Below are 20,285 nucleotides of genomic sequence, written 5' to 3' on the forward strand. Positions count from 1 at the left end.
GTTTGCTGGTCTCTTCAGTGTCTAACTTCCACCCTGACACAAGGGGGCAGTGGTGGTCACTTTTCTAGGCTCATTTGTTCAGTCGTGCTGTGGGGAGTGAGGAACACCGCAAACAAATATCACTGGCGTGTGTGGGGAGTGCTCACAGTGTTTCAGCCCCACTGGGTTTGCCCCTGCTCACGGTGTGTGTTCTTTCATGGTCTACACTCCTCAGGCTCTATGTTTCTCTGCTGGGAACTGTCTGAGACAGGCCCTGGCTTGCGTGCACTTCCCAGGTCTCAGCCATTCAGGTCCAGGTTCTCGGGTACTCCACAAAGGTGCAGACTCAGCTGGGCCTGCGTTTTGTGCCCTTCCCAGTTCCTAGCAGCTCAGGTGACCAGGTGCTTGGCGAGTGCAGTCACCCCCAGATGGGGGGTGTGTCTTATTGCCTTCCCTGTCCTAGCCCCTTGGTTTTCTGGGTGTACAATGGGTGCACCTTCTCAGGTGTGTCATGTGTCTCTTCTGGGGGGCTGATTTCTGGTGATGTCAACTGTCCCGAATCCCAAGAAGTTTTGGTTAGCAACAAAGCCTGCTTGCAGTTTGGTAGAGGCGGCCTTGCTGGGACTGCAATTGCCCCTTTTCGGCCCTGGCTGTCCACTCCGCCCACCCCCTCCTGCCTGGTTGTCTCTGGCGGGGGATGGGCCGGTCCACAGCCTGCTAGCTCTCCTCTGGTATTTTCTCAGTCCTTTGTTCTGTGAGTGGGCCTGGCAGGGTCTTAGCTTAGGGCTTTCCGTGGGATAGTTCTCTCTCTCTCTCTTTTTGTTTTTTTCTCTCTCTTTCTCTGAGTTTCCCACAGTTTGGGTTGCTATCTCACGTTGGTTCCCTCAGATTGCCCTCAGCGCATTCGGGCCGGTCCTCACCCAAGCAATGCATCCTGGGGCCTCCCTGTTCAGTCCCCGCTTGCTGGTGGCAGCTGTGAGTGCTGCAAGTTGCCATTAGGAAGGTAATCTGTGGGTTTTAATTAATTATTTATTTATTTTTCCTCCTGGTATGTTACCCTCTGAGATTTTAAGACTCCCCACAGACCTGCTGGTGAGAATGTTTCCTGGTGTTTGGAAACTTCTCTTTTAAGACTCCCTTTTGGGACAGATCTCCATCCCTACCTCTTTTGTATCTCTTTTTATCTTTGATATTTTGTCCTACCTCCTTTCAAAGACACTGGGCTACCTTTCTGGATGCCTGATGTCCTCTGCCAGCATTCAGAAATTGTTTTGTGGAATTTTCTCAGCGTTCAAATGCTCTTTCAATGAATTTTTGGGGGAAAAAGTGTCCTCCCCATCTTATTCCTCTCTCATCTTAGGACCGCCTTGACTTTTAAAACTATATTCACTTTCTACTTTGAAATAATTATCAGACTCACTTGAGGAGTCAATTAAAATGCAGATTACTGGAAATTTGTCTTCATTTAGTACACAGGGAGGAATCTACATTTTATTTATTTATTTTTCCATTTATTTTTATTAGTTGGAGGCTAATTACTTTACAATATTGTAGTGGTTTTTGTCATACATTGACATGAATCAGCCATGGATTTACATGTGTTCCCCATCCCGATCCCCCCTCCTGCCTCCCTCTCCATCCCATCCCTCTGGGTCTTCCCAGTGCACCAGCCCTGAGCACCCATCTCATGCATCCAACCTGGGCTGGTGGTCTGTTTCACCCTTGATAGTATAGTTGTTTCAATGCTGTTCTCTCTGAACATTCCACCCTCGCCTTCTTCCATAGAGTCTAAAAGTCTGGAGAGGGTGTGGAGAAAATGGAACCCTCTTACACTGTTGGTGGGAATGCAAAGTAGTACAGCCACTATGAAGAACAGTGTGGAGATTCCTTAAAAAACTGGAAATAGAACTGCCATATGACCCAGCAATCCCACTCCTGGGCATACACACCAAGAAAACCAGATCTGAAAGAGACACGTGTACCCCAATGTTCATTGCAGCACCGTTTGTAATAGCCAGCAATCTGCATTTTAAATAAACATCCTAATTCTGAGAAACATATCAGTGTAGCCCTTTTTTGTTACAAATATAAATTTTTAAAAATGCACTTTTGGAGGTTTTACATTTTTTGTCTAGTTTTATAGTTGTTTTCCTTTACTTGGCTTCAGTCTTCCTAATAGTGTATAAATGTGCCATTTAAAAATATTGAGTGTGTTTATTTTTCTATCCTCCTTATTATGTCTCCTTTTGTAATCTGAGCTCATCTGAAAGTTCTCTATAAGGTCACATCATCTTTAGATTCACTCTCCTTTTCTTGTACTTGGGAATTATTTTTAGTTACATAGTGAGATTTTCATTTTTTAAGGCTTCTCACTGTCTTGGTACAGTTTCTCTATTAGGATCTAAGTCAATGAGTTAAGGTCAAAATTTTCTCTGAACTTAATTGCCTCAGGTTATTTAGACAATCAGAGTTGCCTGAGTTTGTTGTCTTTGTCTTAAATTTAAGAAATGGCTCTCTTTCTAATTCTTGCCTTATGAGGCCACAGGATACAATAATATAAGGTTTTACTGCTTTTCCAGATGCTACAACAAAATTTCCTGCTCCAATGTTTACGTATGGGAGGTTTCCCTCTGATGGATTACTGTAGCCTAACCCCTGACCTACATGCTAATTTTAAAATAAAAAATGCTCAGTGAATTCAAAACATGCATGTTAAATTGGAAGCAATATATCTAGCTCAGAATTGAATAAACTAACATGCATATATGGAGAAATAAATTTTTTATTTAAAGAATGTCCTTTAAATTCCTACTATAGCATTCTCATTGATGATTTCTGGACCCCTGAAAATAAACGTTTTTATATGTATCTAACTAAAGCAAAATGCTTCTTCTATTGATTCCTATTGCTATATTAATATCTTAGGAAATTTTACCCCCCCTTTTTAAAAATTTGATATTCCCATAATACAGGTGAAGCAATGACCACTTAAACCATCAAGCTGAGAAAATGTACTTCTTATGTTTGAGATAGTGCTTATTCAATTTAATCATTTTAATGCCACATTAATTTTCACATTAGTCATAAAAGATTTTGGACTTTTCTAATGTTGAAATCATTGCATGATTCCTATCACATTCTGTATTTGCATATATTCCAGCATAGTTATATAATATCCAGGATATACCACAGGCACTCATTAACTATTTCTCAACTTAGATTCTGCTTTTGGGGTATAATCATGAATATGAAAACAGAGAAAGATGAACAGGAATGAAGCCTATTTTATATTGCTTTGAGTATTTTACATGATGCAAATAGATTGTCTTTTAAGTAAGGAAAACACATTTTTGTAATTCTCAAATAACCTAATTGAAATGGCATTGTAATTCAAAATCATTTAAAATATAATCCAACCACAAACCAAATATTCAAATTAATTAGTAGATGTCTATTTCTAAGGCATCAACTGATTTTAATCCTTGCATTCCTAATATTAGGACTCAATTATATCACTATCACTTTTCTTGAATTCAATACTAAATTATGAAAGAGCTAAGCCTCAGATATCTACTCTTACTTTTGGTTTCCTTTTTAGCCCAGATGGAGAAATGGTTGTATCACACACATTTAATGTGACCTCTATAACTTTTTACAAGATATAGATTGATGAGACTTTGTCCAGTGACTCTGGAAAATGAAAAGTGGTTGCTAACCTAGAGACCCAGAACCTGCCCACTCATATTTAAGGGTTTTCCCTACTGTTAGAGACAAAAGAACTGGCCTAAGCACCCCAGCACTTCTTCAACTGGATGAAGTGATTAAATTGCCCATTTGGAGTGGTCAGTATACATGGTAAATATTTTTATCTTGTTTTGATGAAAAAGTGAGCTAACTAAAAATATTATATATAATCCTTCATGTTTTTAAAAATCAGGTAAGGTGATGTTAAAATAAGCACTATTTAACACTAAATACTAGTTCTTTATAAAATGTGGACATTACCTGGAATTTGCCATTTGTAATCAATAGAGCTGCATTTGATTGTTGAGAGGTCTGAACAGAAATCCTACAGTATCTCTGTGTTTCCTAGTTTAAACAAGAGGTCACTTTCCAGATTGAGGTTAACATGTGTGTGACTCTGAAAAATGATAGTAGGGCACTGCTTAAAAAAGCTTTCTTACTCCTACACAGCTAGATTTTACAGATATATTTTGTATAATTTATTTAATAACTTATTTCTGAAAGAATCCTAAAATATTTTGACCAAATGTTAACACATTTTTTCCTTCAAGGCAATATTTATGTAGACATGAATGAGAGGAAATCATCTGAGACAACACCTCAGGAACCTACACACACAGAAACTTCTCAAGATAAGAGCTACAGATGTAAGCAAGTTCTATAAAAATAGCAAATTATTATTATTGAAAACAACTGGTAAGTCAATAAAAAGAAATATTATTTTAGCACAGAATTTCAAAAAGTTTAAAATGCAAAGAAATACATATAAATATAGTTTACATTTTCATCACAAATTAAAATGTTAACACACTAGAAACATGGAGGAAGTTCAACTTATTTGAAAACAAAGATAATTACCTTCATATAAAGTCAAATGATACAGTGACAGCAATATTGTAGAATGAAGAGTTTTTATATTTAATATATACTTACATATTTCATTTAATATTTATATATAAAATACATAGTTATATTTTATATTTATATTTCAGTCTTTATACTTGTTTTCTTATTTATTTCCATTTTCTTTTACTTTTGAAAATCTTAGGCAATTTAGTTTTGAAAAATAAAAAGATTAAATACCCCTTATTGTCACTAGATGGCGGTAACTCCAGGATGGGTCTCTTGCAGTAAAGCAGTGAAATGGAAAGTTTTGTTTGCTTGCACCAAAGATAAAGGTATGTTAGATGATTAAGATTTTAGTGGTAGTGGTAGAATGAGTGTCTGTGGGAGAAGGGAAGGTGGAGGTGGGGTGTGTGTGAATGGTTTTGTGTTAAAGACATTGCCCATGGCTTATAAGACAATTGCAACTCTGTTTTAGGTTACTTTCTTGCATATATATGATATGAAAACCAAATAAGGAATGAGAAAAAGATAAAAACTCCATATGATAAAATATAGAACATTTTCATACATTACCCTTTTACATGGACATTTAGTATTTATATTCCAAACAGAATGATTTGCAAGTCATTGTTAATGATAATATCAGGACATCATGTTTTTATTTTAATTTTTATTTTATATTGGGGCACAGTTGATTAAGAACACTATGTTGGTTCAGATGCACAGCAAAATGATTCAGTCACACACACACACATATCTCTTGTTTTTCTGATTCTTTTCCTATTAGGCCACTACAGACTACTGAGCAGAGTTCCCCTGCTACACAGTAGGTCCTTGCTGGTCATCTATTCCAAATATAGCAGTGTGTACATATCAATCTTTTTTTGTCCATTTATTTTTATTAGTTGGAGGCTAACTACTTTACAATATTGTAGTGGTTTTTGCCATACGTTGTGTACATGTCAATCTTAAACTCCCAATCTATCTCCACCTCTCCTGCACCTTCCTCACTGGCAAACAAAATCTCCTTCTCAAAGTCTGTGAGTCTGTTTCTGTTTGCAAGTAAGCTCAACTGTATATTTTCTTAGATTCCACATACAAGTGGCATCGTATGACATTTCTCTTTCTTTGCCTGACTTACTGAGCATGACAATCTCCAGAGCCATCCATGCCACTGTAAATGGCATTATAGGACATCATTTTTATAAAAGAGCAGGTCATATCTTCCACTTGACATTTTCTGTCTTTTCAGACATTTTGGACTCAAAATGCATCCATTTGGCTTTATATTTTAGGTAGAGAGTTTAGGTAAGTTATTTGAATATACATTTTTTACTCAGTTTTAAATGAATTTTTGAGATTCTTTGTGATAAGTGCTAACAATGGGAATTTATACTTTGTATGAAGAGCCATCCCAGGACAATAGAGACAAGTGTGATTTGCCATAGAATGGCCTCGTGGTGAGAAATTTTAGTGAGTAGCATGATGAACAACAGTTCATTCTTAGAACAAAACTTTTCAAAGTCAGTACCCAAATAGGATACAAACATTAGTTTACATTAAAGGGCATTTGGTTCTTTCATCACCCGTCAGTTACCAGTGAAAAATTTCCTTTGGGGGCACTCAAATTTCCTCCTCCGGCCATAAAATTACATTGTGACTTGACATCCTGACAGTTGGAAACAGTTGCATAGAATGTGGAATGTGACATGTTCAAAGAAGAGAAGAGGTCAGATTCCTTACTGGAGAAAATCAAAGGCTGATTAACTCTAACAAAGCAAGGTGAAACCTGTTGAAGCTTCTGACAGAAGAAAAGAATTTTGGACAGAGCAGAATTTTGTATTCTTTTAAGCAACTGTTTTTGCACAACTGTTGCTGTGTTTACACCTGTCAGATTTGGAGGAAAAGGTTGAAAATTAATGTTGCTTTTATTTTTTATCCTTGTGAAGTTATAGTTTTCTAGATAATTCGAAGGGCTCACCCCTATATTTCATCACTCTCTCACACTCCTATCCTCCAGCCATATTTACTATTATCTTCATGCCTCTGCTTGACATGCCTTGCCAGATTCTTTACCCACTTTCTTCAACCAGTTAACTTCAAGTGGTTTTTCATAGTGGCCCAAGTATCAGCTTACCTGAGAAGTCTTCCCTGATTCCCCCTATGTAAGGGTTGCCAGATTTAGCAAATAATGATATTGGAAACAAAACTAATTTTGAATTTAAAATCAGCAATCAGTGATGAACAATTTTTTGTATAAGTATCTCCCAAATATTGCTTCCTGTATTTTTTCTTGCTAAATCTGGCAATCTTACTTTAGTTAACAGATTTTTGTCATTTACAAAATGTGATGTTTCATTGACTTTATCAAATAATGCCAGATGAGAATTCCTTTATCATTATTTGCCTTCAATACTAATAAGGTACAAGAGTGTGGCTTTTGTGAAAAGACGAATTACAAAGTGTTACAAAGTGTACTTCAATACAGAATTCTCCATTGTTCATTTTTGGCCTGATTAAACTGTTTTAAACTGATTAAGCTAAGAGAGTGGGACCATAAAGAGAGCTGAGCGCTGAAAAATTGATGATTTTGAACTCTGGTGTTGGAGCAGACTCTTGAGAGTTCCTTGGACTGCAAGGAGATCAAACCTGTCAATCCTAAAGGAAATCAGTCCTGAATATTCATTGGAAGGACTGATGCTGAAGCTGAAGCTCCAATACTTTGGCCACCTGATGTGAAGAACTGACTCATTGGAAAAGACTCTAATGCTGGGAAATTTTGAAGGCAGGAGAAGAGGACAACAGAGGATGAGATAGTTGGATGGCATCACCGACTCAATGAACATGAGTTTGAACAAGTTCCAGGAGTTGGTGATGGACACAGAAGCCTAGCGTGCTGCAGTCCATGGGGTCTCGAGGAGTCGGACACGACTGAGCGACTGATCTGAACTGAAACTATGCTTGTATTTGTACTCTGCAATATCTTAGAATGGCAGAGGAATAGCCTACCACTGCTAATTGATAAGCTTTCATTGTGATAGAACAATGTAACAAGAGTTCCCCGATTTATTTCAACAGAGTTTATGCCTGGGTATTGTTGCTCATAATTGATTAAAATGTAGTTATTGTAAGAAGTATAAATGCCTTTATTAGACCTTTATTAAGATACCACCATAAATGTCAATCATTAAAACATCTCTGGTAACTCCTTTTACTTAACAAGGGGTATTCTTTCTTTAAAACATTAGAAACAGATGTTGCTGCATTACTTCATTGATGATGTATATAATAGAAATGACACACTAATTTAATGAAGTATAAATGTACTGATTATTTATTATGGCTGACAATAAAATTATGAAAACATTCAATTTCAATCAGTGATAATCATTATTTATTGATTTTACATTATGAACACATTGAAACAATGCACTTAATTACACAGAAGAAGGATTCATTTTCCTGTCCAAATACAGACATTTGAATTCATCAGTTTTTATTTAAAAACAAACAAAAAATATTTGAGTAATAAAGGTTGATCCAAACTGAAATAAGAATGTACTTGTGATATTAATATCAAACCAACTCTGTCTCCTTTAAAAGGAGGCCTAAGAAATTTGAGGTTTTAAGCAAGAATACATTAATTTTGATATCCTGTTCAACAATATATCTCTGAGATCACCAGTGATTCATCACTTTCTAGAACTGTGCAGTTTTCAGCACTTAAACACACCCTGCACATTGCTTAAAAGAATATCTTGTATACAGTATAGGAATGCAACAAATATTTGCCATCTAAATGTTGATCTTGAAAAAAATGTTAGAAATTTTTATGAATTTTTATGATGAAAATGTGTTCTATAGGTTTTTGAAGAAAATAGTATCATCTTTGCCTGTGGCAGTCAGGGAAGACTTTAAAAAAGACCAAATATTGATACTTTGCAAGATAGATCTTCATAAGCTGAGATAATTTTAGGCAGAGTAATAGCATACACAAAGGCTTGAAGATGTAGAAGAGAAATGTAGGCTTAGAGGATATTGACTGCAACAGTTTGAGTTGTAGGAGAGTAGTGAGAACAAAGTGTGATGATTCACAGGGTCCAGGTTAGGAAGTAGGATAAGCTAAGCAGGGTGTCTAGAAGAGGGGAGTTCATAGTGGAAACAAATTCCATTACTTAGCATTTCTATCCTTATAATTGTTCTTCTCTCTTCCCATAGGCCCCAAGTAGTCCTGTGGCTTGGTGTCTTGGCTCCATCTAATATTGTATGTATAAATGAATTTTAAAAGCAAATTATTCTATTTGGTGTAGGTCATTGGAGATAGCAGGGGGCTTATTTTTTTTTCTTACAATGTAAGATAGTATTTCTCCTACCTTTAAGGTTTCTATTAAGTTTGATTTCAATAATACTAGTAAAGCCAAAACTATGGTGAAACTGCTCCCAATACCATCACCTGAATTCTGCACCACAAGCCATAGCTTTCTTTTTTAGTTCTGAGAAGAAACTATTTTCATAATCATTTTCAGAAAAAGAAAATGGATGATTCTAAGTGTAAACAAAGGAGAAATCAGCATTCTAGTTGGCAAAAGGGTATTGGAGAATTACAGCCTCTCTTTCCTATATTTGTCTCCACTTATTTTTGGGGATATAATCCACTTAGCTGTAAAGGTGTACTGTTCGGGTTTCCATTACTTGAATAAGCTTCTTTCTGGAAGCCTATTTCCTGTTAGTTTTTCCATATCTCTTATAACCTACATAAATTACTGTTCACAGAAACTTAGAACATGTATGCATTTATAGAAATTTCTAGAGAAGAACATTGTGTATGTATGTTCAGGGTCTCCTTAGCTTTCCTGTCCACTGTCAATATTATCAGTTCTGCTTTAGCACAGAACAAGTTAAGACACTGAACAATATTCCATGTTCTACATCTAACTTGAAAATTAACTGAGAATTGAGTTATTTTATGGACCAGGCATATATGTAGCTCTTTTGTTTATACAAAAATATTTATGCACTTGATGAAGATTATTGCAATAATGGAAATAGACTGAGAAGAAGCAGAATTATAGGTAAAATTCTCTGACAAATATGCTTCCTGTCTCCTTTCCCTGCATCATGGGCATCTCAAGGTTAGACTTGGGTTACTGTGATGTTGAATGGCTTGCTGTGGAAACAAATTGAGATCATGCTGTTGTTTTCGAGATTGCAGTGAAGCACTGCATGTTGGACTTTTTTTTTTACTATGAGGGCTACTCCATTTCTTCTAAGGGATTGTTGCCCACAGTAGTAGATATAATGGTCATCTGAATTAAATTCTCCCATTCCAGTTCATTTCAGTTTGCTGATTCCTAAAATGTTGATGTTCAGTCTCGCCATCTCCTGTTTGACCACTTCTAATTTACCTTGGTTTATGAACCTAAAATTCCAGGTTCTTATACAATATCGTTCTTTACAGCATCGGGCTTTACTTTCACCACCAGATACACCCACAACTGGGCATCATTTCCGCTTTGGCTTAGCCTATTCATTTTTTTGGAGCCATTTCCTTGATCTTCTCTAGGGGTATATTGGACACCTATTGACCCGGGGGGGTTCATCTTTCTTTGTCATACCTTTTTGCCTTTTCATACTGTTCATGGGGTTTTCAAGGCAATGCTGAAGTGGTTTACCATTCCCTTCTCCAGTGGGATATTGGCATATTGAGTGCAGCACTTTAACAGCATCATCTTGTAGGATTTGAAATAGCTCAGCAGGAGCTCCATCACCTTCGCTAGCTTTGTTCATATTACTGCCTGAGTTCACACTCCAGGATGTCTGGCTCAGCCAAAAATGGTTCAGTCATTTTTGTCTGAATTGTTCTAGCAAAACCTAAGGAAGGCCTTAGCTATGTTTTCAATAACACCACATTAGAGTTTTTGCTTTCTTTACTCATCTTTTGCAGGGGAAAAATAACAACAATAAAAGGTAATAATTGTCTAGTATTCTGATGCCTCTGGGAGTATAAACGCCCTCATGTTTACATTTTCCTCATGTCAGAGAAAGGTACTTATTTCTCTCCTACCCAAGATGAAGAGGGGTATAGTCTTTCTTTTTATCTCTCAAGTCAGAGCTCGTTATTTTGCATACAATAGTAAATTTACATTAACTCTGTATTTTTAACATTTTTTCAGCAATGATTAGCAATACTTATCTCAATGGTATACTTCCTTAGTTTAAGCACTGTACCTTTACATAAAACAAAATATGTAGAATAAAATATTTAATAAGGTTTCAGAGATTTAAGTGTTTTATTACACAAATATGTAAATTAAATATATTTTATTATATTTATTTTGTTTTATATTCATTGCAAACGTATAACAAATTCTTTAGGGTTCATAGAAGAAAACATAGCACAATATAAACTTATCACATTTAAAAAAGATTTTGTGATGATATTAATGCTTAGATAAATAAAAATTGAAGTAATTATTAAGAAATCTGAGAACCTAGCCATCACTAAAATGATCCAGAAATTATTAATACTAATAAGCAAATCATAATTTTTTAACAAGAAAATATCTTTAATGCACATCAACCTCTTAGACTCTGCTTCAGAATTGGTAAAATTTATATAACTTAATAGCTTATGGATAATTATCACCTATCATTCATTTAATAAATGAATGGGCACCTACAATGAGCCAGGCATTGTGGTTGGCCCTCTTATGCAACATTCCATTTCAAGAGCCAACCACAATGCCTAGAGGGGAGGTATGGGAGAGAGGAAGGCAGCTTAAGAGGGAGGGCATATATATAATTATGGCTGATTTGTGTTGTAGTATGGCAGAAACCGGCACAACATTCCAAACCAATGATACTCCAATTAAAAAAGAAATGGCATATTGGTTAGAGACATGTGATCCCTAACCTGACTGAGCCTTATTCTATGAGAGAACCTAATACAAAAGACTGTAATACAAGGCAGCATGTTTTAGCTACATTAAGAGAGGCACAATGTGCTATGAGAGTTCAGAAGAGAGCCCATTTCTGGCTGAGAGATAAAATGGAGCTCTTTATAAAGGTCACTTGAAGTAAAGTCTTAAAGGATGATTAGTGTTTGGATAGGTGGAGCTGAGGTGGTATGCAGCAACATATTCTACATGGAAAGAATGACATAAGCATTGGTACCAGGATGGGAGGGTATAAGGGGATTGAGAATAGTGGAAAGTGATACCCATTTACCAGTGCACAGGCAACATGTCAAGAGTATGAGAGGAAAGTATGAAAGGTAACTCAAACAACCTAGATGCCCATCAGCAGATGAATGGATAAGAAAGCTATGGTACATATACACAATGGAATATTACTCAGCCATTAAAAAGAATACATTTGAATCAGTTCTAATGAGATGGATGAAACTGGAGCCCATTATACAGAGTGAAGTAAGCCAGAAAGATAAACACCAATATAGTATACTAACGCATATATATGGAATTTAAAAAGATGGTAATGATAACCCTATATGCAGGACAGAAAAAGAGACACAGATGTACAGAACAGACTTTTGGACTCTATGGGAGAAGGCGAGGGTGGGATGAGCTGAGAGAATAAAGTTAAATGTCATTCTTAAAAGTTTGGAATTTATCTCATGGCCAGTGAGCTAATAATAAAGATATTTAAATAGTAGATGAAACTGTAGAAAAAAGAACTTGATATACTCACTAGATTGGAGAAGGAAGTACCTGAAAGTACATAGGTAAGAGGTAATTGTAATGGTAGAAGCAACAAATAATGGACAAAACTAAGTTGGCGACATTGAGAATGGAAAGGAATGGAAAAAAGTATTACTGAAAGGAAAGTCATCAAACATAGTGACTAATTGATTGGGTGAGGACATATGGATACAGAGAAATCAAAAGTTTCTTCCAAGTTTCTATATCAGGTGACTAGCTATATGGAGAAAGCATTAAGAAGTACTAGAAGTGAAAAACAACAGATTTGAAGGGAATAGGTAATTAATCAATTTGAGGCATGCTGAGTTTGAGCTGACCATGGGATATCCAAGTGGAAATGCCCAATTTGCCAGCAGAGTTTTAACAAAGCTGGAAGTAAGACTTGGGGTAATTTGTAAAGTGGTGGTTGTTGAAGCTGTATAAAGTTAATGAAATTGCCACAAATAAGAGTATAGACACTAGGAATTTTAGCATTTAGGGTCAAAAGCAAGGACATGAAAAGGAAAAGGAGAGTAAGGAAGAGGAGGAACAGATTATTGGAGAGCCATGAAAGTCAAGGGCTAGGTGATCGAGAATGATGTCAGTAGTGTAAAAAGCTGTAGAATCTCAAAGGATGAGGATTTTGAAAATGACTTTGAATTTGGCATTTAGGAGATCAATGATTACCTCTGTGAAAGTATTTACTTTCAGCCAAGTAGTGAGCAGAAATCAAATTAAGCATGAAAAAGGTTAAGGTATGAAAGTTTGGTAAGGAAGAAGAGAAACAATTATAGATTTTCAGTAAGTGTGTGAAAGAAAGGTTGGTAACTTCAGGGCAAGTGGATCTCAAAATTTTGCAGACTTTGGAATCATCAGGGTTTCTTACAATGCAGATTTCTGGGCCTCACTCCCAAAGTTTCACATTTGATGGGTCTGGGGTCAGGACAGACAATTAATGCTGATTCCAGTGGTCCAGAGACCACACTTTGAGAGCCACTGGTTGAAGTTGAGAAAAGTTTTACCTGTTTTAAGGATTCCCAGCCTTGAACATTTTTAATAATAAAAGGGGAAAGATCAAGTAGAGAGGGAGAGATTGGAGATGCCAAAGAGAGTGATGGGGATACATTTGGTAGACTAGTGACTTCGAGGAGAAAGGGGTCATGAAAATCAGTGAAGGCAGTAGAGAAGACTTATTTTCTGAGGAATGAGGGAGGAAGTAGAAGATAAGAGAGAATATAGACAAAGCTTTTTAGAGGAAGAGAGAGGTTGAGGGAGTTCCTTTTGAGTAACATTGTGATAAAATCATAGAGAAGTAGGAGGCAATAGTTGAAAAGAAGGAGGGGGGAGGGTGATTTGCAGAGTAGAAAAGGGTTGGAGTTGCTGCTGCAGGAAATTCAACAAGGAGGCAACAAAATCAATAAAAGGATACTAAGTAGCAGTGGGAGTCCAGCTGAAGTTAGAATGGCTTGAATTTGAAGAGTAAAAAGCAAAAGACTTAAAAAGGAACAATACATAGAGAGACAGAGATGGAATTTAAAATTCACACATCTTCTTTCCTTGAAGAGTGCAGTTTGGGGTATGATATGTTGAAAGTTGCCGAGTGCTTATACTTTCTGTGGTGCTTTGAGAGTTTCTTTTTATATTTCAGTGAGTAAATGTTCATTTTTTCCCTTTAAGCATCTGATTTTAAGTGTTACTCCTTAAGTTTTGACCAGTTTTCTTCTTGCTCCAGTGGTCCCCCTTCTCCATCTTTGCTTCCCTTGGAACTCATATTCAATTTAATTTTGAACTGAGTGAAAAAAAGAATTTATATTATAGAAGGTCATTTTATAGCTAGTTTCCTAGGAAACCATATATTCCTTTGAGTGGGGTATACCTATAGGCTCTAGCTCGTTAAACTCTTGATTATATGAATGCTTTCATTTCACATTTATTGCCTTGCCCAATCAACTTCCTTTTATTGTTTGCTTGAAAATGAACCTTACAGGGCTTCTGAGAGGTCCTGATTAGAGGCCATATTAGAGCCCACAAACCCTCAGCGGGCTGAAGGTTTCAAATAATACCATTCATTACCTTGGGTTTTGCTTGAGTGCCCATTCTAAAAGCCACCCCCTTCAAATGGTTCTGGACATTTCCTAATCCTGCATTAGACTGCCAATGTATTTATTTATTTTTAATCAAAATAGTACCTGCTTTCACTGACAATGTGGAACAAAGTGGAATGTTTTGCCTAAAGTCACAAATGAGCTCCGCCTCCAAACTGAGCATGAATTAGGAGTAAATGTCAATTGCTAATTAAATCTCAGAAGATTACAGCATTTCAGTGTATGAGAAGCTACATTTAGGCCCAAATCATTACACTGAATAGTGGCATCTAGAACTTCTTGTTCTGATAAGATATGATATCTGTTCATATTAATTTTGTTCTTATTTGCTAGGGTGTCTGGAATTCACACACTTTGAGTATTTCTGTAGTTTTGTTAGTGCCTCTCTCCATAGAGAATCATCTCCCAAGGGTATTCTGTTTACTGCAACCTTTATGATTTTATACTGCTTCATGCAATTCCAACTTACTGGGTATTGACACACAAGGCTTCCTCTGGCCTTGTAGAAATCCAGCCCTAAAAATAAAAGAAACCCAGCCTTATTTAGAAATCTGTTTGGTTTATGGAAGACATTAAAGCCAGAAAGGGATGAAAACAAACTCTCCATGTGGAATTTGATTGTCTCAATCTCAAAACCTAGATAATAATAAAAGAAGAAATAGAGTAATCAAAATATTAAGAAAACCCAGAGACAATACATGACCTATTAGATCTAACTAAATCTTTAAATTACAAGTATCTCTTATGAAAATTACCAAGTTTATTTTCTATAAGGCTGCAGATGGGAGGGAATTCAAATAATGAAGTAAAGTATCTTTTGTGTATTTCAAGCGTCCAAGGGACATTAACCCTTCAATTATCAAATGACCAATTTTAGTCTCCAGTATTTCTACTAAAATTTGAACATCAATCTCTGGTGATAATTAAAATACAACTACATATCTGATATATCACATTGAGTATATGACACATTGAGTATATGACATGTCTAGTTTGAGCCTTTTCAAAAGTTGTTCACATATGTTTGTTTTTCAGTATTACAAACAGTGATTGCAGCCTGACTTCTAATTTTCTGTTTTTATATATCAGAATTTAAATTTGAAACATCAAAACATCTCTGCAACATCCTATTCCTGAAAGCTCCAAACCACTGTGCAAATAAAAATGATTTGATAATTTAAGTATAGCAATACACAAGAGAGCAGATTGGTCTTGGGATTTTTAATGCAGTTAGAAAAATTCCTTAAAAAACAACAACACCCAAACCCAAAACACTTCCCTTTTAAAGTCAAACTTATTCATCTTGAAACTCACAATCACAATCAGTTATCAAAGTTGAATTATTTCAGCACACAGCTTAATAAACATTTCTAAATCAAAAAACTTGTTGAACACAATTGGGATTTATCTTAAAAAAACTTGTAAACACCAACATTTCTGTTAGTGCTTTTCTATTCTTTTTTGAAAACCTCCACCTTTTGTGGAAGTTTTTTTCTGCCTGTACTTGTCTTTCTCAATTGTCTCTTTTTGCTCCTCCTTTTCTTTCCATAACAGTAGCAAACTAGCAAGACCATTTCAATGTCTTTTACAAGTATTTTGTGGCTGCACCCATTCCAGCCTATTATGTTAGAGTCACTTTTCACAGTATTCCAAAAGGAATCATCATAACATCTTACCATTTTGACTCCATACAATTAAAAACTGAAACTTTAAAGTGACTCAAGGGACAATTCTTATTAACTTGGTTGATGAAAAGACAAAAGGAGAAAATGTATAGAAGAGAGAGGCTGATAAATCCAATTTAGGGCATTTATGTCTTATTAAGGGCATCCCCGATGGCTCAGTGGTAAAGAATCCGCCTGCACAATTCAGTCGACACCAGTTGGATCCCTGGGTTGGGAAGACCCCCTGGGTCGGAAAGATTTCCACACCCCCCCCCCCCCCCCGAGAAGGAAATGGCAACCCACTCCAGTATTCTTGCCTGGGAAATCCCATGGACAGATGAGCTTGTCGGGCTACAGTCCCTGGGGTTGCAAAAGAGTCCTACTTACCAACTCAGCGGGGGAAAGCCCACTTATTCCTACTCTTTGACACTGTAAATACAAGGAGATCGGAATACATTCAGTAAGTTCCTAAAATTATTTACATTCTGTAAGAGCATTGGAGAAGTCGTCTTAGCTGTATCATTGATACCGTTTTGTAAGGAAAGGAAAGCATGGATTTCACTTTCCAAATAACAGCCTCTAGAGGAGAGGACTACAGGAAAGGAAATGGCTTGATATCAAAGAATTGAAAGGTCGACAAGGAGTCTTCAAACAACTTTGCTACAGTGACCTAACCACGTGACTGTGGAAAAGGCCTTTGCCCTGGAACGTACCTTGCCTAGATATTTTGCTTATTATGAGCTTTACAGTGCATTTAGGGACACTTGACAAGTGGGGAAGGAGAAATTTTCAGCTACAGCTCAGGACGTGGAGCTCTAATCACTGAACCATCCAAGCCCACGGATGAAGGAAGAAAATGCATTAATAGAGCACAAACCCTTGTTCTTCTCTCATATTCAGTAGTGACTGTCTTGAGGCATAAAGGAACTTTTCTTTTCAATTTTAGCCGAGAATGGGACACGACAATCTTGAAACTAAGGGATGGCTACGCAGAAAGTCGAGTCTGTTCAGGACACCGTGGCGGAAGTTCTGTAGAAAGAGGTGTCGTTCGCCACCCAAATACCAAGTCTCTGCCGTTTTCCAAAATGTTCACAAGCTTTCTGCACCTCCTGATTGTTAATGCGTAGGAGCGGATTAAAAACCCGCAACTGTGATTTGAGTGCGGTATTGGACGCTAGTTCCTCTGTGTACTGGATGTGGGAGAACTTACACCAAGCGCGCCAGGTGGGCAGGAGAAGGCTGTTTACTTCGGAACTCACTGGATTCTTCCTCTTGGAAGTTGGGCAAAGCCGTTTCTTAACCCCGCAGAGTTTAGGAACAATGTGCAAATGAATTGGAGCTGTCATCTCCCTTTCCTTGATTGAACCCGGGTACGGGGTGGCAGCAGATTGGGGCGAGGGACAGTCTGGAATTCCCCTTTGTGTTTCCACCTCGACACTCTTGGGGCGCCGAGGGGAATAGTTCGGTGTCGGAGGCCACTTTGGGAGCTCTGCGTAACAATTGGATGTTCTCTAGTCAAACTGCTAGGCTTGAAGCTGAAGAACTACACTGCCCCCTTCTCCGGGTCCATCCTCATTTACTCGCTGGCCCCTAACTGCCTCAGGTAGTCGGGAGGCTGGCCAGGGAGTCTCCACCTACTCACGGGCGGCAGCCATTCGGCGCGCTCGGGAGCCTAGGGGTTGGGACCCATTGGCTGGGGGGCGCTGCCAGTCTCGGGAGGGGGTGTGGTGGGGGTGGGGTTTCGGGCCGCCGCAGGTCCAGGCAGCTCACTGTTTGCTGGGTGGTGAGTGGGCTAGAGCTTAGCGTTAGCTCCTCTACCATAGACTTGCAAACAGTTCGGAGCGAGCACGAGCCAGCCAGAGAGAGTGAGAGAGTGAGGGAGCGAGTAGGAGGGGACCTAGAGGAGACAGGGCGAGAAAGCAAAGGCCTGAAGACCAACGATTTGAGACTGAATGACCATGGCTGTCTCCGTACCTCCGGTAATCTCTGCAACTTCCAGCGGCGCAGGCGTCCCGGGGGGCTTGTTTCGGGCGGAACCCCTGTACTCGACTCCTGGAGAGCCTTCTCGTCTCACCCCCAGTATGATCAACAGTTTCATGGCCAGTAACCACGGCTGCAGCGCCGGGGGTGGAGGGGTCGGTAGTACCAGCGCAGGCAGTGGCAATACCAACACCAACGAGTGCCGGATGGTCGACATGCATGGGGTAAAGGTGGCTTCCTTCCTGATGGACGGCCAGGAACTGATTTGCCTGCCGCAAGTCTTTGATCTCTTCCTCAAACACCTGGTGGGAGGGTTGCATACGGTGTACACCAAGCTGAAGAGACTGGATATATCCCCGGTGGTGTGTACTGTTGAGCAGGTCCGGATCCTCCGCGGGCTGGGGGCCATCCAGCCCGGGGTCAACCGCTGCAAACTCATCACCAGGAAAGACTTCGAAACTTTGTTCACCGATTGCACCAATGCCAGGTGAGATTCTCGTTTCTTAGCTCTCTCTTCCTCCTTTGCCCTCTTCTGCATGTCTCATCCTCTTCCAACTTTGTAGAGTGAGTTTTAACTAGCTTGCTCTACTCTTCAGGCTCTAAGTCGGTGGGAAAAAGGGGACCGGAAAGACTCATTAATTGCCTGTCCCTTCTAGTCCAAGCTCAGGGGCAGAGCTTGGGTCTAAGAAAGTCTCGCACAAACTTCAGTTTGCGGTCCTGTACTGAAAGTTTCCAGCCTTTCGCCCTTATCTTGCTTGGTTTTCTGGCTGCTTGTGATTATTTGTTAATTTCTCTATTTGGTTTTCTTTCCTGCTCATTTGTGGCCATACGGGTCGGATAGATTTTTCTCCTGAACACGGACACCAAGGGCTTTCCGGAGGAGAGGGCTGGCTGAGCTGTAAACTGTGATCCTAAGCTAGCAATCCAGAGCACAGCATTTTGGGGATGCAGAGGGTCGGAAGTCTAGAATCCCTCCCAGAGGATGATTCGTTCCCCATCCTGTATGTTTGTTGTGAGAATGCGTTGGTGTGTGATGGTGGTAGTGGTGGTGGTGCTGGTGTGTGTGTGTCTGTGAGAGGGAACCAGAACAAGCTTATGAAGATGAGTGCTCATGCCTGCTGCGCAAAGCTTCCCCGTACACGATACAAGAAAGTCGATGGAGCCTTTTTTTTTTTTTTTTTTAAGAACGGTGGCAAGTGTCACTTTCCTAGGATCGACCATTTGGGTCATCTGCAGAGGGCAATGTGGGGCATGAACAGTGGGGCCGGGACCGGGTGGGGATTGCAATAAAAGTTGGCAGGTTTTCTAGAGAGGATGCTTTCAGCTGTTCCCTCAGGCAAACAGTTGGAAGGATCCTATTCCCCCAAAGAGAGGATTCCCTAAATGATGATGGTCAGCTTCTCTGGTTGTAAATGCACCTCCTTCGTAGCACAACCTAGAAGTACATTGTAGAACAAATATTTATTTGCATATGTCCATAAGCAAATTTTATTCAATGTTTGAGTTTTAAGAAAGTAAACTATATTCAAGATTATTTAATTTTTTAAAGACTTTTAAATTAGTTTTCCTAGTATTTATTCCATCTCTAGTATAGTAATATCTGTTAGGAAAGTAAACATTTGGTAGATGTGATTAGCATACAAACCAAATCACCATCACCAAGCTAAAGGGGGCAAAGGTTTTTGTTGTGAAACAGCACTACTGTTTATCATTTTGCAGAAAACATCTGTGGAGGTAGATTTTCTCACAATGCAACTTTAAATCATAAGATCTCTGGGTTTATGAACCAAAACTAACCCAGTTGACACATCTGCTGTAAAATCCAAATTACTATGTATAGTCAAAGTATACTGACAACTTGTAGACAAACTGTTGCTGACTGCTACGATAAGATAATGCTACAGAACTTACAAGGGGACCTTTTGTTTTTCTTTTTTTCTCTTTGAGCAGTGTTCTCCTGTGTTCTAGCAATTAAGCAGAAACCTATTTATATAAGAACTCCTACCTGAATTATATCAGGGGCTTAAAAACCTGGCTTATTAGATCACATTTTTTTAAGGAAGATAGATGGCCTTAAAACACAAAGGATACCTGTTCCCTCAATAAAAAAAAAGAAATTATAGGTTTTAAGAGTAGAAAGGATATTTTATTTTGACCACAAAGCACTCTACTAATACCCAAACTCAGAGGATTACTAGGGACTTCAGATGAGGGTCATCTAGTTTATTTGTTTTCATTTGAAAAGACTTGAACAATTGACCTGAAAACCT

General features: G+C 38.3%; 1 protein-coding gene across 1 annotated transcript in view; it reads left to right on the forward strand.

The window, feature by feature from the left end:
* The first annotated feature begins 17,872 nt into the window (after positions 1 to 17,872).
* Positions 17,873 to 20,285, forward strand: part of DACH2 (dachshund family transcription factor 2) — a 791,610-nt gene continuing 789,197 nt past the window's right edge. Inside the window, exon 1 of the mRNA XM_065915301.1 lies at positions 17,873 to 18,502. Coding sequence (XP_065771373.1) covers positions 17,988 to 18,502 — 515 coding nt within the window. The 5' untranslated portion in view covers positions 17,873 to 17,987. The remainder of the gene's footprint in view (positions 18,503 to 20,285) is intronic.

This window comes from Muntiacus reevesi, chromosome X (genome assembly GCF_963930625.1).
Source record: "Muntiacus reevesi chromosome X, mMunRee1.1, whole genome shotgun sequence".
In the NCBI taxonomy this organism is placed as follows: domain Eukaryota; kingdom Metazoa; phylum Chordata; class Mammalia; order Artiodactyla; family Cervidae; genus Muntiacus; species Muntiacus reevesi.